At 58.9% G+C, this 21,093-nt stretch overlaps 2 protein-coding genes across 2 annotated transcripts; both read left to right on the forward strand.

Annotated features, from left to right (window-relative positions):
* The first annotated feature begins 8,253 nt into the window (after positions 1–8,253).
* On the forward strand, positions 8,254–13,900 carry LOC131095055 (Fc receptor-like protein 4). The gene is made up of 10 exons (XM_058042644.1): positions 8,254–8,284; positions 9,292–9,312; positions 9,447–9,689; positions 9,902–10,171; positions 11,236–11,505; positions 12,218–12,520; positions 12,684–12,770; positions 13,412–13,433; positions 13,519–13,589; positions 13,797–13,900. The coding sequence occupies exons 1-10, from the start codon at positions 8,254–8,256 to the stop codon at positions 13,898–13,900; spliced, it is 1,422 nt and encodes a 473-aa protein (XP_057898627.1).
* Positions 13,901–15,292: 1,392 nt separating this feature from the next.
* PEX19 (peroxisomal biogenesis factor 19) lies at positions 15,293–20,552 on the forward strand. Its single transcript, XM_058042879.1, has 8 exons — positions 15,293–15,398; positions 16,573–16,670; positions 16,744–16,909; positions 17,945–18,030; positions 18,124–18,282; positions 19,230–19,406; positions 19,955–19,999; positions 20,250–20,552. The coding sequence occupies exons 1-8, from the start codon at positions 15,338–15,340 to the stop codon at positions 20,292–20,294; spliced, it is 837 nt and encodes a 278-aa protein (XP_057898862.1). The 5' UTR covers positions 15,293–15,337; the 3' UTR covers positions 20,295–20,552.
* Positions 20,553–21,093: the final 541 nt, after the last annotated feature.

Genomic DNA, 21,093 nt, shown 5'->3' on the forward strand with positions numbered 1-21,093 from the left:
GGACATTGCGGGTTGAAAATAGGGGTGGACACAGGGGTAGACATGGGGTGGTCATTGGGGGTGGACATTGGGGTGGACACCAGGGTGGACATTGGGGATGGACACTGGAGGTGGAAAATAGGGGTGGGAAATGGGGGTAGACGCTGTGGTGGACATTGGGGTGGACATGGGAATGAAAAATGGGGTGGAAAATGGAGGTGGACACTGGAGGTAAAAAATAGAGGTGGAAAATGGGGATGGACGCAGGATGGACACTGGGGTGGATATGGGGGTGGAAAATTGAGGTGTGAAGGAGGGGTGGACAATGAGGTGGACATTGCAAATGCACATTGGGGGTGGCAAGTAGAGGTGGACGCTGTGGTGGACAACGGGGTGAACAATGGAGGTGGACACTCGGCAGGGGTGGACATTGAGCGTGGAAAATAGGGGTGGACATTGAGAATGGAGTGGACATTGGGGGTGGACACTGGGGTGGAAACTAGGGATGGAAAATGAGGTTGGACAATGGGGCTAGACATCAGGGGTGGACATTGAGAATGGACACAGGGGTGGAAAATGGGGTGGACATCGGGGTGGACAATGGGGATGGAAAATAAGGGTGGACAATGGGGGGGGGACATTGGGGATGGACGTTGGTGGTGGACATTGAGAATGGACACTGGGGGTGGACGCTGGGGTGAACAGAGGGGTGGACATGGGGATGGACAACAGGGATGGACGATAGGGATGGAAAAATAGAGGTGGACAGTGGGGTGGACACCAGGGGTGAACAATGGGGGTGGAAAATAAGGGTGGAAAATAAGGGTGGACAATGGGTGTGGACAATGGGGATGGACATGAGGGATGGGACTGGAGATGGAAAATAGGGATGGAAAATGGGGATGGACACAGGATGGACACTGGGGATGGACATGGGATGGACAAAAGGATGGACACTGGGGATGGACACAAGGATGAACAATGGGGATGGACACTGGGAATGGACACTGGGAATGGACATTGGGGATGGACACTGGGGATGGACATTAGGGATGGACAAAAGGATGGACACTGGGGATGGACACCAGGATGGACACTGGGAATGGACACTGGGGATGGACACTGGGGATGGACACTGGGGATGGACACTGGGAATGGACACCAGGATGGACGCTGGGGCTGGCACAGAGCCCCCACAGAGGAGGTGACATTGGTGACACAAGAAGTACCACTGGTGACAATGGCCCGGCTGTCCCCAAGAGCTCGGTGACCCCAGTGGCCTCCTCACCCTGAGGTGACACATCTGTCCCCATCTGTCCCCCGGTGTCACACGGGACAAGGACCACAAGGGACGAGGATGCTGCAGGCTGGGCCAGCTCCTGGCGGTGTCCCCGTGGTGTCCCCACATTGTCCCCACGTTGTTCCTGTGTCCCTGCACTGTCCCCACCTTGTCCCCACGCTGTCCCCTCGCTGTCCCCGTGCCAGCCTGGCTCTCCCCAGCCCCGGCTGTTTTCCAGCTGCTCCTGGAATTAATCAGAGCCGCTCCTGCCGTCCCCATCCCCATCAAAGGCGACACCTCCGCGTCACCCGCGGTGGCCCCGAGGGGACAGAGGTGGCACCGCGGTGACAAAAGCGGTGCTGGGGGGTGAGGGGACCCCGCCGAGGTGGCACTGGGGACACAGCGGGTGGCACCGAGGGGACAGAGGAGCCTGGGGGCTGCTCCGGCCCTGGGGCTGCTCCCCAGGTGAGGGAAGGGTGGAAAAGCAGCACGGGCTGGAAAAACACGGTTTAATTAAAAGCATGGCTTAATTAAAGCCGGCGTTTAATTGAAAACAGGTTAAAGAGGCGGAGAATAACTGGGTTGCAAACGTGGGTTAAAAAGGGGGTTGTGGAGGTGGGTGGGAATGGGTTGAAAATGGGTAAAAAAAATTGGGTGAAAAGTGTGGATATCAGGGATAAAGAATGGGGTAAAAATATGGATAAAAATGGGTAAAAAAATGGGTAAAAAGTGGGTTTAAAAATGGATAAAAAACGGGTAAAGAACGTGGATAATGTGGATAAAAGATGCGTTAAAAATATGGATAAAAATGGGTAAAAAGCGTGGATAAAAGATGGGGTAAAAATATGGATAAAAATGGATAAAAATTGGGTAAAAAACGGGTAAAAAGCATGGATAATGTGGACAAAGGATGGGTTAAAAATATGGATAAAAATGGGTAAAAAATGTGGATAATGTGGATAAAGGATGAGTTAAAACATGGATAAAAAAAGAGTTAAAAAGATGGATAAAAAACAGGTTAAAATGGATTAAAAATGGGTTAAAACCAAGTATAAAAAGCAGGTTTAAAACGTGGATAAAAGGTAAAAAATGTGGATAAAAAAGGTGTTAAAAACATGGATAAAAGATGGGCTGCAGCCACCAGGATGGCACAGAGTCCTCAGGGTGTCCTGCTCTGTGTTTTGGGGCAAAAATCCACTTTTCCCCCCCTGTATTTTGTGACTAAAATCCACTTTTCCCACTGCATTTTGGGACAAAAAATCTGCTTTTTCCCCACTGTGTTTTGGGATTAAAATCCCCTTTTTCCCCACTCTATTTTGGGATAAAAAGTCTCTGTATTTTGGGACTAAAATCCATATTTCTCCCACTGTATTTTGGGGCAAAAAGTCGCTTTTCTCTGCTGTGTTTTGACACTAAAATCCACATTTCCCCCCTGTATTTTATGACTAAAAGTTGCTTTTCCCCCACTCTATTTTGGGACTAAAATCCACATTTTTCTGCTGTATTTCGGGGCAAAAAAATCGCTTTTCTCTGCTGTGCTTTGAGACTAAAATCAACATTTCCCCCTCTGTATTTTGGGATTAAACCGCACATTTCCCCCTCTGTATTTTGGGACTAAAAGTCACTTTTCCCCCCCTGCATTTTGGGACTAAAAGTTGCTTTTTCCCCACTGTTTTTTGGGACTAAAATCCACATTCCCCCCCCTGTATATTGGAGTGAAAAAGTCACTTTCCCCCACTATATTTTGTGACAAAAATCCACATTTTTCTGCTGCATTTTATGGCTAAAATCCACTTTTCCCTGCTGTATTTTGGTACTAAATTCCATTTCCCCCTCTGTATTTTGGGAGTAAAATCCCATTTCCCCTCTGTATTTTGGGACTAAAGTCCCCCTTTCCCCCACTATATTTTGAGACTAAAATCCGCTTTTCCCCCTCTGTATTTTGTGACTAAAATCCACATTTTTTCCTGCTGTATTTTGTGGCCAAAATCCACTTTTCCCAGCTGCGTTTCGGTGCTAAATTCCATTTTTCCCCGGTGTATTTCGGGATCAAACGCCTCTGCCGGCCGCAGCCCCGCGGTGACGGCACCGGGGCCGCGTCCCCCGGGGGAGGTGACACCGGGGTGACACCGGGGTGGCACCGGGGTGACACACGGGGGGGACGCGGCCGCGGGAACCGCGCGTGTGTCACGCTGGGAGCGGAATGGGAGCGGAATTCCAGCCCCGGGCGGGACGCGGCTCCCAGCGAGGGAATGGCCGGGAATGGGATTTCAGGAATTCCTCGGCTGGAAAAAATTTGGCTGGGAGCAGCTGTGGGATGGGATAAAGGGAGTGAAAAATGAATGTGTGGGGAAACGGCAGGAGGAGGTTTTGTTTGGGTTTATTTTTAAAAAATGATTTTATTTAAATTTAGTGTTTTAATTCTATTTAAATTAATTTTAAATTTAAATTAAATATTTTATGTAAATGGATATTTTATTTAAATTAAGTATTTTATTTAAATAAAATATTTTATTCAAATAAATATTCTATTTAAATTGAATATTTTAATTCTATTTAAAGTAAATATTTTATTGAAATTAAGTATTTTATTGAAATTAAGTATTTTATTTAAAGCAAATATTTTATTTAAAGCAAATATTGTATTTAAAGCAAATATTGTATTTAAAGCAAACATTTCATTGAAACTAAATAGTTTAATTTTATTGAAGTTAAATATTTTATTTTTATTTAAATTAAAGTGTATCTATTTAAATTTTTAAAAGAATTTCATTTTGTTGACAAAAATTATTTAATTTTATTTAAATTTTTTTAAAAAAGTAATTTGATTTAACTTTAAAGAAAAGGAAAAACAACAGGAGGAGGTGGGAAATTTTATTTAAATTAAATAAAAATAAAGGGGAAAACCATAGGAGGAGGTTGGGAATTTTATTTGAATATAAAAATATATGAATGGGGAAACAACAGGAGGAGGGAGGGTTGGGAATTCCAAAATTGGAACAAGCCCCAAACCCAGCCCAAAAAACCAAACCAGTGACAAACCCTGAATCGTCCCAAGGCCAAACCAACCCCAAAGCCTGAACCAGCCCCAAAATCAGCCCCAAAACCTGAATCAACCTCAAGACCTGAATCAGCCCCAAGACCAACCCCAAAATTGGAACAAGCCCCAAAACCCAGCCCCAAAATCAGCCCTAAAAACCAAACCAGTGACAAACCCTGAATCATCCCACAGCCTGAACCAGGCCCCAAAAACAGCCCCAAAAAACAGCCCCAAATTCAGGACAAGCCCCAAACCCTGAACCAGGCCTCAAAAACCAGCTCCAAAATTGGAACAAGCCCCCAAACCTGAACCAGCCCCCAAAACCAACCCCAAAATTGGAACAAGCCCCAAAAACCAGCCCCAAAATCAACCCTAAAAAACAAACCAGCCCCAAACCATGAATAGGCCCCAAAACAGCCCCAAAACCTGAACCGGCCCCCAAAACCAACCCCAAAATTGGAACAAGCCCCAAAACCTCAACCAGCCCCAAAAACCAACCCCAAAATTGGAACAAGCCCCAAAACCCAGCCCCAAATTCAGCCCTAAAAACCAAACCAGTGACAAACCCTGAATCATCCCAAGGCCGAACCAGGCCCAAAATTGGAACAAGCCCCAAAATCAGCCCCAAAATTGGAACAAACCCCAAACCCAGCCCCCAAATCAGCCCTAAAAACTGAACCAGTGACAAACCCTGAATCACCCCAAGGCCAAACCAACCCCAAAGCCTGAACCAGGCCCAAAACAGCCCCAAAAAACAGCCCCAAAATCCAACCCCAAAACTGGAACAAGCCCCAAACCCCAACCCTAAAATCAGCCCCAAAAAACTGAACCAGCCCCAAAATCCAACCCCAAAATTGGAACAAGCCCCGAAACCCAGCCCCAAAATCAGCCCTAAAAACCAAACCAGTGACAAACCCTGAATCATCCCAAAGCCTGAACCACCCCAACCCCTGAATCATCCCCAAACCCAAACCCTGAACCATCCCAAGCCCTGCTCGCCTTCTCCCTTCCCCCAAAAACCCCAACCCTGACTCATCGGGGCCTTTTAGGGCAGCTCCAAACAGGAAGCGAAGCCGAAATTCGGGGAGCTCCAAACGAGGCCAAATTGGGGCACGTTGGGTTAATGGCCCCATTCAGGCCCTTAATGAGCTGCCTTAATTAGGGCCGGGCTTTCCAAGGTTCAGCCGAGCTCCTAAATCATCCCCGGGCACAAACACGCGGCTCAGTCCCGGGGATTTGGGGTTTTTGGGGTTCATTTTGGGGGTAAACACTCCCAGAACTGATCAGAATGAAGGTTTTTTTTTTTTTTTCCAGAAGGTTTTTTGTGGGGTTTTTATGGGGTTTGCTGGATTTTGGGATTATTCAGTTCCTGGTGTTTTGTATTTGGCCCTGAGCCCTGAGGTTTGGGGCACCCGTGGGACCCAAAATCCTCCCAAGATCCCCAAATCCCCCAAGGTCCCAAATCCCTTCAGGATCCCAAATCTCTCCCTGAACCCCAAATCCCCCCAGGATCTCAAATCCCCTCAGGATCCCAAATCCCCTCAGGATCCCAAATCCTCCCAAGGTCCCCAAATCCCCCTAAAAGTCCCTCCAAAATCCTATAAAAATTCACCCCCAAATCCCATTAAAAAACCCCTAAATCCCCCAAAATAACCCCAAATCCCCCCAAATCCGCCCCAGCCGGGGATTGGTGTGGGAAGGGGGGCTCAGCTCCAGCAGAACCACGGCCACCAGGAAATGTCCCTGTCCCTTATCCCTGTCCTTGTCCCCTCCTTGTGGCCACCAGGAGCTGGCCCTGTCCCCTGTCGCTGTCCCCTGTCCCCTCCTTGTGGCCATTTCTGTTTTCCCATGATTTCCGTTTTCCCAGGAATTCTGTCTCCCTGGATTTCTGTTTTTCTGGGATTTCTGTTTTCCTGGGAATTCTGATTTCCAGGATTTCTGTTTCCCCGATATTTCTGTTTCCCTGGGATTTCTGTCTTCCTGGAATTCTAATTCCAGGAATTCTGTTTTCCCGGGAATTCTGTTTTCCCGGGATTTCTATTCTCTGGGATTTCTGTTTCCCAGAAATTCTGATTCCCTGGAATTTGGATTCCCTGGATTTCTGTTTTCCTGGAATTCTGATTCCCGAGATTTCTCTTTTCCTGGATTTCTGTTTCCCCAGGATTTCTGTTTCCTGGAATTTTTATCTCCCGGGATTTCTGTTTTCCTTGGGTTTCTGTTTTGCTGGAATTTCTGTTTTCCAGGGAATTTTTTTTCCCAGCTTTAAACCCCGTCCCCAATCCCACCCCCCCCGTTCCCTGGACCCTCCCTCCCACAAATATTCCCAAATTTGGGATCGCCACTCCCCCTCCAGGCCCTCTCCCACAGCAGATCCCAAATTTTGGGGCGTTGGATTTGGCTTCGGCCCCGAACCCCCGCGAGGTGACAGCGCCGGGATTAATTACCTAATTAGCCCTGGGATCCAATTAGGAGATTTCCATCCGGGTGCCTCCGAGATAAGAGATCCCAAACCCGCCCGGGGCGGCTTCCAGAAGGTTCGGGAGTGGCCGCGGTCCCGTCCCGGCTCCCAAAGGGCTCCAGGGCGGATTTGGGGTGATGGAAAAACGGGGCTGGACCCAAAAACCCGACCGGGAAATGTCCCCCCAACCCCGCACCCCCTTTTCCCCTGCCCGGGGTCCCCCCAAACCCGTTCACCCCTCGGGAGTTCCCCAGGAACTGAGGGGGTGCAAGAGCGGCAGAAAAAAGGGAAGGAAATGGAAATGAAGATAAGAAAAAAAAGTCCCTGGGGGTGGGGACAGACCCAGAGCCCCTCGAAACCCGCGTGGGGTGACCCCCCAAAAACAACAGCGCCTCCGGGGGGCTGTGCTGGGCTCTGGGGCACCCCAAAATCTGAGGCACCCAGAGGGGCTGAGACCCACGGGCTCACCCAGCCACTGCCCATCCCTGGGAGCCCCATTCCCTTGGAAAGCAAACCCTGGGACCCCCATTTCCTTGTGTCCCCCCCATCCCTGGGACCCCCATTCCCTTGGAAATCAAACCCTGGGACCCCCATTTCCTTGTGTCCCCCCATCCCTGGGACCCCCATTCCCTTGGAAATCAAACCCTGGGACCCCCATTTCCTTGTGTCCCCCCATCCCTGGGACCCCCATTCCCCAGGGTCTCCATGGCCCAGCACCCCATTCCCAAGGAACCCTCTCCGGTCCATTCCATCCCTTGAAATCTCCATTCTCCCAGAATTTGGATTCTCCCAGGACCCCCCATTCCCACGGGACCCCCCCATTCCCACGGGAACCCCCATTCCCCCAGCATCCCCATCCCGTGACCCCAAATCCCTGGAGCCCACGTTCCCCTGGCGCTGCCATCCCTGAGTACCCCCCAGCTCTGGGCACCCCCATTTCCATTGCACCCCCAATCCCAGTGACTCCCCCTCCTCAGCACCCCCAATCTCAGAGACCCCAAATCCCTGGGACCCTCCAATCCCCTGAGTGCCCCCCCATCATCCCTGAGTCCCTCCAGCCCTGGGACCCCCATTCCCAGTGACTCCCCCTCCTCAGCGCCCCCAATCCCAGTTCCCCCATTCCCCAGGATCCCCCCATTCCCTTGGTCCCCCATCCTCGAGTCCCCCCAGCCCTGGGACCCCCATTCCCATGGCCCCCCCATTCCCGGTGACTCCCCCTCCTCAGCACCCCCATTCCCAGTTCCCCCAATCCCCAGGACCCCCCATTCCCCTGGACCCCCATCCCTGGCATCCCAAACCCCCCCGAGCCCCCCGCTCCTGGGCACCCCATGTCCCACCTTGTCCCCACCCTGTCCCCATCCTGTCCCCACCCTGCCCCCGCCGTGTGCCACCCCCACGTGGGGACAGATGTAAATTCTCTTCCTTCCCCTTTAGCTCAAGAGCCACCAGGCTGGGGACAGGTGGCCCTGGCTGCGAGTGACAGCCGGGGACACCAGGATGGCCGGGAGGGTGGCACTGCTCCTGTGGGGTGAGTGCCACAGGGATTGCTGGGGAGGGGGCACAGAGGGGCACGGGGGTCCCCCGATGTCCCCAGGGCCAGCAGGGCCAGTGAGGGACAGAGGCAGTGTCACCCCAGTGTAGGGTGGCACTGGGGACAGAGATTGGGGACAGGGATTTGGGGAGAGGAATTGGGGAGAGGAATTGGGGACGGGAATGGAGGGACAGGATTTGGGGACAGGAATGGGGGGACAGGGACTTGGGGACAGGATTTGGGGACAGGAATGGGGGGACAGGGATTTGGGGACAGGGATTGGGGAGAGGAATTTGGGGACAGGAATGGAGGGACAGAGATTTGGGGACAGGAATTTGGGACAGGGATGAGGGAAAGGAATGGGGGGACACGGATTTGGGGACAGGAATGGGGAACAGGGATTTGGGGACAAGGATTTGGGGACAGTGATGAGGAACAGGGATTTGGGGACAGGGATTTGGGGAGAGGAATTTGGGGAGAGGAATGGGGGGACAGGGATTTGGGGACAGGAATTTGGGACAGGGAAGAGGGAAAGGAATGGGGGGACACGGATTTGGGGACAGGAATGCGGGGACAGGGATTTGGGGACAGGGATTTGGGGTTTGGCTCCTTGGGGCTGGGGCAGTTGTGGGGACAGGGGGACAAGAATGCAGGGACAAGGGGACAATCACCATGGGGATGTGGCCATGGGGACAGGTGCCATCAGAATGGGGCCATGGGGACCATGTGGCCGTGGGGCTGGCGGGGGTGACCTGAGCCATCACGGGGTGGCCGCGGTGTCCCCGTGGTGACGTCCGTGTCACCTGAACGTGGCGCGTGGGCGGCTGTGACAGAGCCGTCCCCTGGGAGCCTCTCCAGACCTGCTGGGGACTGTCCCCGAGCACTTTCCCACAAGAGCTGCTGTCCCCACGGGGACAGCTCGGGGACAGCCCCACACCCCGTGTCCCTGAGCTGCTGTCCCCGCGGTGCCACCCCCACTGAGCCCTGTCCCTTCTCCCTTCCAGCCCAGACCCTCGGCCTCGCTGGTGAGTCCTCGGGGGATGCCATGGTCCCATCCCGCTGTCCCCAGCCCCACGGTGGCCCTGGCAGGCTGGTGTCCCCTGTCACCCACAGGTGACCATGGTGGCCCTGGCAGGCTGGTGTCCCCTGTCACCCACAGGTGCCCAGACCACCCAGCTCCTGGTGGAGCCCCCATGGACACCACCAGCGCTGTGGGACCAGGTGACACTGACCTGCCAGGGCTCGGGGAGCGCCAGTGCCACCGCCTGGTACAAGGACAGGAAGTACTTGTGGCAGAAGATGTGGCAGAAGAGTCAGGAGACCTTCACTGTCACCGAGAGAGGCACCTACATGTGTTACAGACCTGGCAGTGGGCGCAGCCCTCCTGTGACAGTCTCAGATGGTGAGCGGGGTTTGGGTGTCCCCAGGCTGGCATCTGCAGGGACCCCGAGGGCTCTGGGTGGGCTCTGTTCCCTGAGTCACCTCCTGTGTGACCCGAGCCTGTCCCCTGCTCTGGGGACATCCCAGTGCTGGAACTGGGGACCCCTGGTGCGCTGGACCCTCCAATGGGGGGTCCTGGTGCCATCGGGTGTGACAGGTCCCCTCTGTCCCCAGATGATCTGGTGCTGCAGGTGCCGGTGCGGGTGCTGCTGGAGGGGGACACGGTGACACTGCGCTGCCGGGGATGGAGGGACAGCAAGGTCACCTCGGTGTCCTTCTACCGAGAGGGGACAGAACTGATGGGGCTCCCTGATGGCACAGAGCTGTCCCTGTCCCTGTCACCTCTGCAACTGAGCCACAGCGGCAACTACAGCTGCGAGGGCCGGATGGAATACTGGCCGTCAAAGTTGTGGCAGTCAACGCCGGTGACAGTGACAGTGCACGGTGAGCCCCCCACAGCCCGACCCCCCCACAGCCCCTCCCCAGGGACTCAGGCTCACAAATCCCCTCCTCTCTCCTTCCAGAGCTCTTCTCAGTGCCAGCGCTGGTGCTGGAGGGTCCCCCTGAGCTCACCGTGGGGTCCCCCCTGAATCTCAGCTGCCTCAGCACCCCCAGCCCCCTGCGGCCCCCAGCCCCCCTCCTGTACCTGTTCTATCAGGACGGGTGGGTGGTGGGGGGCCCGCAGGGGTCCCCGCAGCTGCTGCTGCCCGCCGTGGGGGTCTCCCACTCGGGGAATTACAGCTGTGAGGTGCAGTCCCAGTTTGGGACCGTGCGGAAGAGCAGCGCCCAGCTCAGCGTCACGGTGCGCAGTGAGTGCGGGGATGGGCACGGGGAGCCCCCACAGAACCCCCGGGTGCCCTGCCTGGGGACCCCCATCACTGCCTTGGGACCCCCAGCCCTCCCTGACACGTTTCCCGTGTCCCCCAGCCCTACCTGGGGACACCCAGCCCTCCATGACACCATCCCCGGGTGTCCCCATCGCTGCCCGGGTCCCTCCCCAGCTCCTTCCATCCTTCCCCGGGTCCCCCAACCGCGCCCCGTGTCCCCCCACATCCCTTCCCGGTGCCACCCTGGGTCCCCCCCATCCCTTCCCAGGTCCCTGGTCGGGTCCCCCAGCTCTTTCTGGGTACCCCCATCCTTCCCCAAGACCTTTTCCGTGTCCCCCCATTACTGCCCGGGAGCCCCATCTCTGTCACCTGGTCCCCCGACCACTCCCCAGGTCCCTCCCCAGGTCACCCCCATCCCTTCCCAGGTCCCTCCCCAGGTCCCCCCATCCCTGTCCCGGGTCCCCCCGCACTGTCCCCGTGTCCCCCCGTCCCTGTCTGTGTCCCCTCACCCCTCCCTGCTGTCACCCCCCTCCCTCTCCCGGTGTCCCCTCCCTGTCCCCTCCCTGTCCCCCCCTGTTTCCAAGCCCCTCCATCTCTGCACCCCCTCCCTCCCTGGGGTCCCCCTGTCCCTCTCTGACCCCCCGTGTCCCTCACTGTCCCCTGCTGTCCCCCGTCCCACAGGGGTCCCACCCTCGGGGGTGTCCCTGTCAGCGCAGCCCTCCCGGGCACAGGTGGCACTTGGGGACAGCCTGGTGCTGAGCTGCACGGTGGCCATGGGGACAGGTCCCCTGTCCTTCTCCTGGCACCGGGAGGGCTCAGGGGCACCACTGGGCACCGGCCCCCGCCTGGAGCTGGGATACGTTGGGGACAATGACAGCGGCCAGTACCGGTGCCGGGTCAGCGACGGGGACAGCGTGGCCGAGAGTGACACCATGAATGTCACCGTCCTGGGTGAGTGGGACCCTCGGGCTGGGGGTGACCCCACCCATGGCACCCCCATCACACCTGGCCATGTGCCAGCCCTGTCTGTGTCCCCGTTGTGCCCGTGGCCAATGCCACCATCACCCTCTGTCCTGTGTCCCCACAGTGCCCATGGCCAATGCCACCATCACCCTCTGTCCTGTGTCCCCACAGTGCCCATGGCCAATGCCACCATCACCCTCTGTCCTGTGTCCCCACAGTGCCCGTGGCCAATGCCACCATCACCCTCTGTCCTGTGTCCCCACAGTGCCAATGGTCAATGCCACCATCACCCTCTGTCCTGTGTCCCTGCAGTGCCTGCAGCCAATGCCACCATCACCCTCTGTCCTGTCTGTGTCCCCACAGTGCCCGTGGTCAATGCCACCATCACCCTCTGTCCTGTGTCCCCACAGTGCCCGTGGCCAATGCCACCATCACCCTCTGTCCTGTGTCCCCACAGTGCCTGTGGTCAATGCCACCATCACCCTCTGTCCTGTGTCCCCACAGTGCCCATGGCCAATGCCACCATCACCCTCTGTCTTGTCTGTGTCCCCACAGTGCCCGTGGCCAATGCCACCATCACCCTCAGCCCTGTCTGTGTCCCCGCAGTACCCGTGGCCAATGCCACCATCACCCTCTGTCCTGTGTCCCCAAAGTGCCAATGGTCAATGCCACCATCACCCTCTGTCCTGTGTCCCCGCAGTGCCCGTGGCCAATGCCACCATCACCCCCGGTCCCCTGGCACACCAGGTGCACACAGGTGACAACGTGACCCTGCGCTGCTCAGTGCAGGTGGGCTCAGCCCCTGTCACCTTCACCTGGCTGCACAATGGGCAGGAGGTGGCCCAGGGTCCCCTGCTGGAGTTTGGGGACATCGTTGTGGGACATTCGGGCACCTACCAGTGCGTGGCCACCAACCAGCTGGGACAGGACGGGCACCGCGTGTTCTGGGCACTCAGCCCTGAGCTGGCGCTGGAGGTGACAACGTGGGGACACAAGGACACAGGTGATGGCGCTCGGGGACACTGTGGGGGGCTCGGAACCATGGATTTGTCCCTGGAGGTGACACAGAGGTGACATGGAGGTGACAGGGCACAGGTGGCATCATTCAGGGTCACAGGGGGGTGCAGCCCCCCCGGGTGACCCCAAAGTGTCCCCTCTGTCCCCAGCAGTGGCCGCAGGGGTTGGCAGCTCCCTCCTGGCCCTGGTCCTGCTTGGGGCGGCCATCGTGGGCTGGCAGCGGTGCCACCGCCGCGGTGGGTGACAATGGGGACAATGGGGGGACAATGGGGGGGGGAAATGGGGGAGTAATGGAGGGGGACAATGGGGACAATGGGGACAATGGGGACGGGGCAATGAGGACCATGGGGTGGGGGACAATGGGGACACAGGGCTGGGGACAGTGGGGACAATGGGGGGACAACGGGGATAATCGGGTGGGTGACAATAGGGACAATGGGGACAGTGGGGAGAATGGCGGGGCAATGGGGACACAGGGGTGGGGACAATGGGGACAAGGGGATGGGGACAATGGGGACAGTGGGGACAAGGAGTGGGGACAGTGGAGTGGTTGACAATGGGGACAGTGGGGACAATGGGATGGGGACAGTGGGGACAATGGGGTGGAGACAATGGGGGCAATGGGGTGGAGACAATGGGGGCAATGAGGTGGGGACAATGGGGACAATGGAGGGACAATGGGGACAGTGGGATGGGGACAATGGGGTGGAGACAATGGGGACAATGAGGGGGACAATGGGGGGGACAATGGGGACGATGGGGTGGGTGGCAATGAGGGGACAATGGAGGGACAATGGGGGGGACAATGGGGACAATGGGGACAATTTTGGGTCCCCTGACCCCCTTGTCACCCCACTGTCACCCCCCTTTCCCGCAGCCCCCAGGACGCCCCAGGACAGGTGAGTGAGGGAGGGGCCCGGGGGTGTCCCCATGTCCCCAAATGCCACCTGGAGGCCACCCCCCCTGTCCCCATTGTCCCCACAGGACCCCCGTGGTGCCCCTCGAGGGGGAGGAGGTGCTCTACAGCCACGTGGTGCCCACGGCCAGGGCAGCGGGTGAGTGGGGACAGCGGGTGGCATCGGGGTGGCACCGGGGGTGGCACTGGGGGTGGCACCGGGATCCCAAATGCCACCCCCATGGAGCTGCCGGGTCCCCAGATGGCATCAAGGGGACAGCGGTGACATTGATGGGAATGTGCTGGGACAGTGGGTGGCACTGGGATGGCAGTGGGTGGCACTGGGTGGCACCGGTGTCTCCCGCAGGGTCCCCAGGTGCCACCCCCGAGGAGCCACAGGTGACCTACGCGGAGCTGCGGGCACCGAGGTTGCACCCGGGGGACAGCGGGGACTACGAGAACGTGCTGTGACAGCGGGGTGGCACCGGGGGCTGGCACTGGGTCCCCAATGCCACCCAGAGGACAGCAGTGACATTGATGACACCGTGCTGTGACACTGGGGGTGGCACTGGGTGGCACTGGGGACAGCCACATGCGCGTGTCCCCTCATCCTGTGGGTGCCCACCCTGCCCGTGGCCACCGTCCCTCTGTCCCCGTCCCTTGTGACCGTGGCCACCACAAGCTGCTGGCAGCTGTCCCTGTCCCCTCCTGGGGCCACCAGGACCTGCCCCTGTCCCCTGTCCATGGTCACCAGGACCTGCCCCTGTCCCCTCCTGGGGCCACCAGGACCTGTCCCTGCCCCCCTGTCCCTGTCCCCTGTCCCCTGTCCACGGTCACTGTCCCTCTGTCCGTCCAAGCCGCAGGAATTTGGGACTGGGGACACCCCAGGGGGGGTTTTGGGGACACTCTGGGGTTTTGGGGACAGCCCAGGGGGGGTCCCAGCGAGCGGAGCCCCCCCCGATGGAAGGAAGGAAAGTTAAACTTTGATTGCTGTCACATTTTTCATTTTTCTGCACAATAAATTTCAATTCTTGTCCCCAAATCCCACCCGGGACTGAGCCCGCCCTGCCCCAACCCCACCCGGGACTGGGGGGGGGGGGTCCCCAGGAGGGTCCCGGCGGTTTTGGGGGGCTCAGGGTCCGTCCCAACCCCCCGGGACGCTCGAGGGTTGTTCCTCGCTTTGTTCCCAGTGGTGACACGGGGGGACACTGGGGGAGGGGTTGGGACCCCAAAACTGGAGGTGAAAAGTCTGGGACCCCAAAACCAGGACCCCAAAACCGGGAACCCAAAACCGGGACCCCAAAACCGGGACCCCAAAATTGGGAGGTACAAGGTTTGGGACCCCAAAATCTGGGATCCCAGAAGTGGGAGGTGCAGGTTCTGGGACCCCAAAATCTTGGACATCCAAGCTCTGGGACCCCAAAGGTGGGAGGGGCAGCTCTGGGACCCCCAAATCTGGGTCTCGTTCCCATTCCCACTCCCATTCCCGATTCTGTTCCGAGTTTTTCAGTGGGCGTGGCCAGCGCAGGGGGCGTGTCCTCTGGGGCGGGTCCCGTTCCCATTCCCGTTCCTGATTCCGTTCCGGGTTTTCCGGGGGGGCGTGTCCCCGTGGGCGGTTCCCGTTCCCGTTCCGGATTCCGTTCCGGGCTTTCCGGGGGGGCGTGTCCCCGTGGGCAGTTCCCGTTCCCGATTCCGTTCCGGGTTTTCCGGGGGGCGTGTCCCCGTGGGCAGTTCCCGTTCCTGATTCCGTTCCGGGTTTTCCGGGGGGGGCGTGTCCCCGTGGGCGGTTCCCGTTCCCATTCCCGTTCCCGATTCCGTTCCGGGTTTTCCGGGGGGCGTGTCCCGGGGGCGGGAAGGGGCGTGTCCCGCGGCAGCGCCCCCTGGCGGCGCAGGGCGGAGCGGGCCAAGATGGCGGCGGAGCCGGGTCCGGGCCCGGGGGCCGACGCGGAGTTGGAGGAGCTGCTGGAGAGTGAGGGGGGCCCGGGGGGGACCGGGGGATCAGCGGGGTGTGGGAGGACTGCGCGGCGTTGGGAGCGATGGGGGGCGAGGGCGGCCTGGGGTCATTGGGGTGAGGCGGGTCCGGGGGTCGTGAGGGGCTGGGGGAGACATTGAGGTGAGAGGGGGTCATCAGGGGCTGAGGGTCAGTGGGGTGAGGGGGGGGTCAGTGGGGTGAAGGGGTCGTAAGGGGCTGGGGGTCACCGGGGTGAGGAGGAGGCCTGGGAGTCATTGAGGTGAGGGGGGTCTGGGGGTTATTGGGGTGAGGGGGATCGTGAGGGGGTTTGGGGATCATTGGGGTCTGGAGGTTATTGGGGTGAGGGGGGTCGTGAGGGGGTTTGGGGATCATTGGGGTCCAGGGAGGTCTGGGGGTTATTGGGGTGAGGGGGGTCGTGAGGGGGTCTGGAGGTTATTGGGGTCTGGGGGTTATTGGGGTCCAGGGAGGTCTGGGGGTTATTGGGGTGAGGGAGGTCGTGAGGGGGTCTGGGGGTTATTTGGGTCCAGGGAGGTCTGGGGGTTATTGGGGTGAGGGGGGTCGTGAGGGGGTCTGGGGGTTATTGGGGTGAGGGGGGTCGTGAGGGGGTCTGGGGGTTATTGGGGTCTGGGGATTATTGGAGTCCGGGGGTTCTGGGGGTCACTGGGGTGAGGGGGGCTCTGAGGGTCATTGGGGTCTGGGCGTTATTGGGTTATTGAGGTGGGGGGATCGTGAGGGGCTGGGGGGGGGTCATTGGGGTGAGGGGGGTCCGGGGATTATTGAGGTGGGGGGGGGGGTCTGGGGGTTATTGGGGTGAAGGAGGTTGGAAGGGGCTGGAGGGGTTATTGGGGTGCAGTTTTTGGGGTGCAGTCAGGGATAGGGGTTATTGGGGTGCAGTTTCTGGGGTGCAGTCGGGGTAGGGGTTATTGGGGTGTAGTTTTTGGGGTGCAGTCAGGGTAGGGGTTTTTGGGGTGTAGTTTTTGGGGCGCAATCAGGGATAGGGGTTATTGGGGTGCACTTTTGGTGGGTGCAGTTTTAGGGGTAGGGGTCATTAGGGTGCAATTTTTGGCGCCCACCTTTACCACACACATCCCGGCGGGTTCCCATGACCTCCCTGTGGGGCTGCACCCCCATTTTGGTACCCCCTGACCCCAAACCCCCCGTCCCCCCTCAGGTGCCCTGGACGACTTTGAGCGCAGCCGCCCCGCGCCCCCTGCCCCTGCCGGCTCCTCCTGCCCCCCTTCCCCTCCCTCAGCCGCCGACTCCGCCAAGGTGAGCGCCCCAAAAACCCCGGCCCCCCTCTGCGTGTGCCCTCTCTGGGGCCGTGCTACGCCGTGCTGGGCAGGACTCGCTGTTCTCCTCGCAGGAAAGGTTCTTCCAGGAGCTCTTTGAGGGCGAGCTGGCGGCGCAGGCGGCGGCTGAGTTCCAGGAGGCCATGCAGGAGCTGGCACGGCAGGAGCCACAGCTGGTGGAGCAGTTCCAGAAGCTCTCGGAGGCTGCTGGGAAAGTCGGTGGGTGTGGGGGAAATAGGGGGGGGTCACAGCCCTGGGAGGGGTGTCCTGGTTATCCCCGTTTGGGATTGGGGGCAGAACTCCAGCAGGGTGCTGCATTATTCCCATTATTCCCAGTATCCCCAGTCCCGTCTGGAATTGTCTCCCTGTTTAGGATTGGGGACAGCACCCCAGTGGGACCCCACATTATTTCCATTATTCCCATTATCCCCCATCCCAATTCTGTTCCCAATTCCATCTCAACCTTATTCCCATTCCCATTCTCACCCCATTCCCATCCCCATGCCAATCCCATTCCCATTCCAATCCCATTCCCATCCCAATCCCAAATCCATGCCAACCCCATTCCTACCCCAATCCCTGCCCCATCCCAACCCCATTCCCATCCCATTCCCAAATCCATCCCAATCTCAAATCCATCCCAACCCTGTTCCCAACCCCACCCCAACCCCATCCCATTCCCAAATCCATCCCAACCCCATTCCCATTCCCAACCCCATCCCAACCCCGTCCCAATCCGAAATCCATCCCCAGCCCATTCCCAAATCCACCCCATTCCCATCCCATCCCCATCCCAATTCAGAATCTGTCCCAACTCCAACCCCATTCCCAACCCCATCCCATTCATGACCTGATCCCTACCCCGTCCCACCCCATTCCCAACCCCATCCCAACCCCATCCCAACCTCATCCCGACCGCATTCCCAATCCCATTTCAAATCCATCCCATTCCCATCCCCAACTGCATTCCCATCCTGACCCCCTCTCAACCCCATTCCCATGCCAACCCCATCCCATTCCCAAATCCACCCCAATCCCAAATCCATCCCAACCCCATTCCCATCCTGTCCCCATCCCTATTCCCATTCCCACCCCAATCCCAACCCCATCCCCACCGCACTCCCATCCCAACCCCATCCCATCGTGTTCCCAACCCCCTTCCCACCCCATCCCAACCCCAACCCCGAATCCTTCCCATCCCAAGTCCGTCCCAACCCAATCCCAAATCCACCCCAAATCCGTCTCACCCCGCAGGCAGCGACGCGGCCTCGCAGCAGGAATTCACCTCCTGCCTCAAGGAGACGCTGAGCGGGCTGGCCAAGAACGCCAACGACCTCCAGGTACCCCTCCCTCCCTCCCTCCAGCCCTTCCCGGGGGTGTCCTGGGGGTCCCGGGGGTCCCGAGGAGCTTATGGGGTGCCGGGGGTCCCGCAGAACTCGCCGGGATCCGAGGAGGAGCTGGCCAAGGCCCTGGAGGGGCTGGGGCTGGACGAGGGCGGCGGCGACGGCGTCCTGCCCGTCATGCGCAGCATCATGGAGTCCCTGCTGTCCAAGGACGTGCTCTACCCCTCCCTCAAGGAGATCACCGAGAAGGTGGGACCCCAAAAACCCCAAAAACCGGGAGGGCACCCCAAAAAACCTGGGGGAGTCCCCAAAATCCTGGTCGGATGAGTGGGAAATTCAGGGGTGTTATGGGGAGATGGTGCAGTCCCTGCTGTCCAAGGATGTGCTGTACCCCTCCCTCAAGGAGATCACCGAGAAGGTGGGACCCCAAAAACCGGGAGGGACCCCAAACAATGGGGAGTGGACCCCAAAAAACCTGGGGGGGGTCCCTGAAGTCATGGGGGTGTCCCTTGGGGCATGGGGAATGAGTAGGAGTCATGGGGACATGGTGCAGTCCCTGATGTGCAAGGATGTCTCTGCCCCTCTCTCAAGGAGATCACTGAGAAGGTGGGACCCCAAAAACCGTGAGGGACCTCAGAAAACGTGGAGGGAACCCCCAAAAACCTGAAGGGGTCATCTCTGAAATGGGGAGAAGCTCTGCAAAAACTTGGGGTTCCCTGCTGTCCCCTGTGGGGTCTGTCCCTGTCACCCCCTAGGGCTGTACTGGGATATTTCCCCCTTTTCTCTGGGATATCCGGGGTGTCGTGGGGGATTTGGGGGTTCCACGGGGGATTTCATGGGGGATTTGGGGGTTCCCTCACTGTCCCCTGCTGTCCCCAGTACCCGGAGTGGCTGCTGGCAGCATGAGGGGTCCCTGTCCCCCAGAGCAGCGGGCACTGATGGGGCTGGGATTGGCCGGGATTTGGGGGTTCCCACGGGGAATTTGGGGTTTCCACGGGGGATTTAGGGGTGACCCCAGTGTCCCCTCAATGCCTCCTGGGTGTCCCCAGTACCCGGAGTGGCTCTGGCAGCACGAGGGCTCGCTGCCCCCGGAGCAGCGGGCGCTGATGGGGCTGGGATTGGCTGGGGTTTGGGGTTTCCATGGGGTATTTGGGGGTCCCCTTACTGTCCCCTCGGTGTCCCCTGGCTGTCCCCAGTACCCGGAGTGGCTGCGGCAGCACGAGGCATCGCTGCCCCCGGAGCAGCGGGCGCGGTTCGGCCAGCAGCAGGCGCTGATGCTGCGGATCTGCGCCGAGCTGGAGCGGGAGCGGCCCGAGGAGCCCGAGGGGCAGCGCCGGGAGCGCTTCGAGACCCTGCTGGACCTGATGCAGCAGGTGCGGCTGGAGGGCCACGTGTGTCACCTCCGTGTCACCCCCGTGTCACCCCTGGGGCCCTCTGACCCTCCCCTTGGGCTCTGGGTCACTCCCGTGTCACCCCCCTGGGGACCTGGGTCACCCTGTCCCTCCCCCCATGTCCTTCTGTCCCCCCCTCTGTCCCCCTCTGTCCCCTCCATGTTCCTCTGTCCCCTCTGTGTCCCCACCATGTCCCCTCTCATGTCCCTCTGTCCCTCTCATGTCCCTATGTCCTCACCATGTCCCCATGTCCCCCCTGTGTCCCCTCTGACCCTCCCCATGTCCCTCTGTCCTATCCATCCCATCTGTGTCCCCATGTCCCCCCCCATGTCTCCTCTGTGTCCCCTCCATGTTCCTCTGTGCCCCTCCAATGTCCCTATGTCCCCCCCATGTCCCTCTGTCCCCTCTGTGTGTCCTCATGTCCCCCACAATGTCCCCGTGTCCCCTCTGTGTCCCTCTGACCCTCCCCATGTCCCTCTGTCCTGCGTGTCCCTCTCATGTCCCCGTGTCCCCTCTGTGTCCCCTCACAGCTGCAGGACCTGGGCCACCCCCCCAAGGAGCTGGCAGGGGACACGGTGAGTGTTTGGGGACACCCCTGAGGGCTTTGGGGTCACCCAAAGGGTTTGGGGTGCCCCCATGGATGTGGGGCGCCCCTGTGGGATTTGGGGTGACCCCACAGATTTGGGGTGAATTCACAGCTTTGGGGTGTCCCCGTGGCTTTGGGGTTCCCCCCATAGATTTGGGGTGTCCCATGGCTATGGGGCGCCCCTGTGGGATTTGGGGTGACCCCACAGATTTGGGGTGACCCCAGTGTCCCCCCCACAGCCGCCAGGACTGAACCTCACAGGGGAGCAGTGCCGCCTCATGTAGGGCACGTTTGGGGTGACCCCACAGATTTGGGGTGTCCTCCCCATTGATTTGGGGCGCCCCCCCGGCTTTGGGGTGCCCCATGGATTTGGGGTGCCCCGGCCCCATAAAGGAGGTGCAGAGGAGCCCAGCAGTGGGGTTGGTGCCTCCCCCCCACCCCAATTTTGGGGTTTTTTTTTTGGGGTGGGGGGCGCAGGGACCCCCCCCAATGTGGGGAGGTGTCCCCCCCTCACCCCCCGGTGACCCCAATAAAGAGATGGTGACGGGAACGGCTGTGCCTGCTCGGGGACACTGGGGACATTGTGGGGACATTGGGGGGACACTGGGGACATTGTGGGGGCATTGGGGACATTGTGGGGACATTGGGGACATTGTGGGGACATTGTGGGGACATTGTGGGGACATTGGGGACATTGTGGGGACATTGGGGATATTGGGGATATTGGGGGGACATTGTGGGGACAGTGGGGGGACATTGGGGATATTTGGGATATTGTGGGGACATTGTGGGGGCATTGTGGAGACATTGGGGGGACATTGTGGGGACATTGTGGGGACATTGTGGGGACATTGGGGACATTGGGGACATTGTGGGGACATTGGGGATATTGGGGACATTGGGGACATTGTGGGGACATTGGGGATATTGGGGACATTGGGGATATTGTGGGGACATTGTGGGGGCATTGTGGGGGCATTGGGGGGACATTGTGGGGACACTGCGGGGACATTGTGGATATTGGGGACATTGTAGGGATGGGGGGACCCTCCAGAGACCTTGGGGAATACTGGGGGGACACTA

This window comes from Melospiza georgiana, chromosome 33 (assembly GCF_028018845.1).
Source record: "Melospiza georgiana isolate bMelGeo1 chromosome 33, bMelGeo1.pri, whole genome shotgun sequence".
Taxonomy (NCBI): domain Eukaryota; kingdom Metazoa; phylum Chordata; class Aves; order Passeriformes; family Passerellidae; genus Melospiza; species Melospiza georgiana.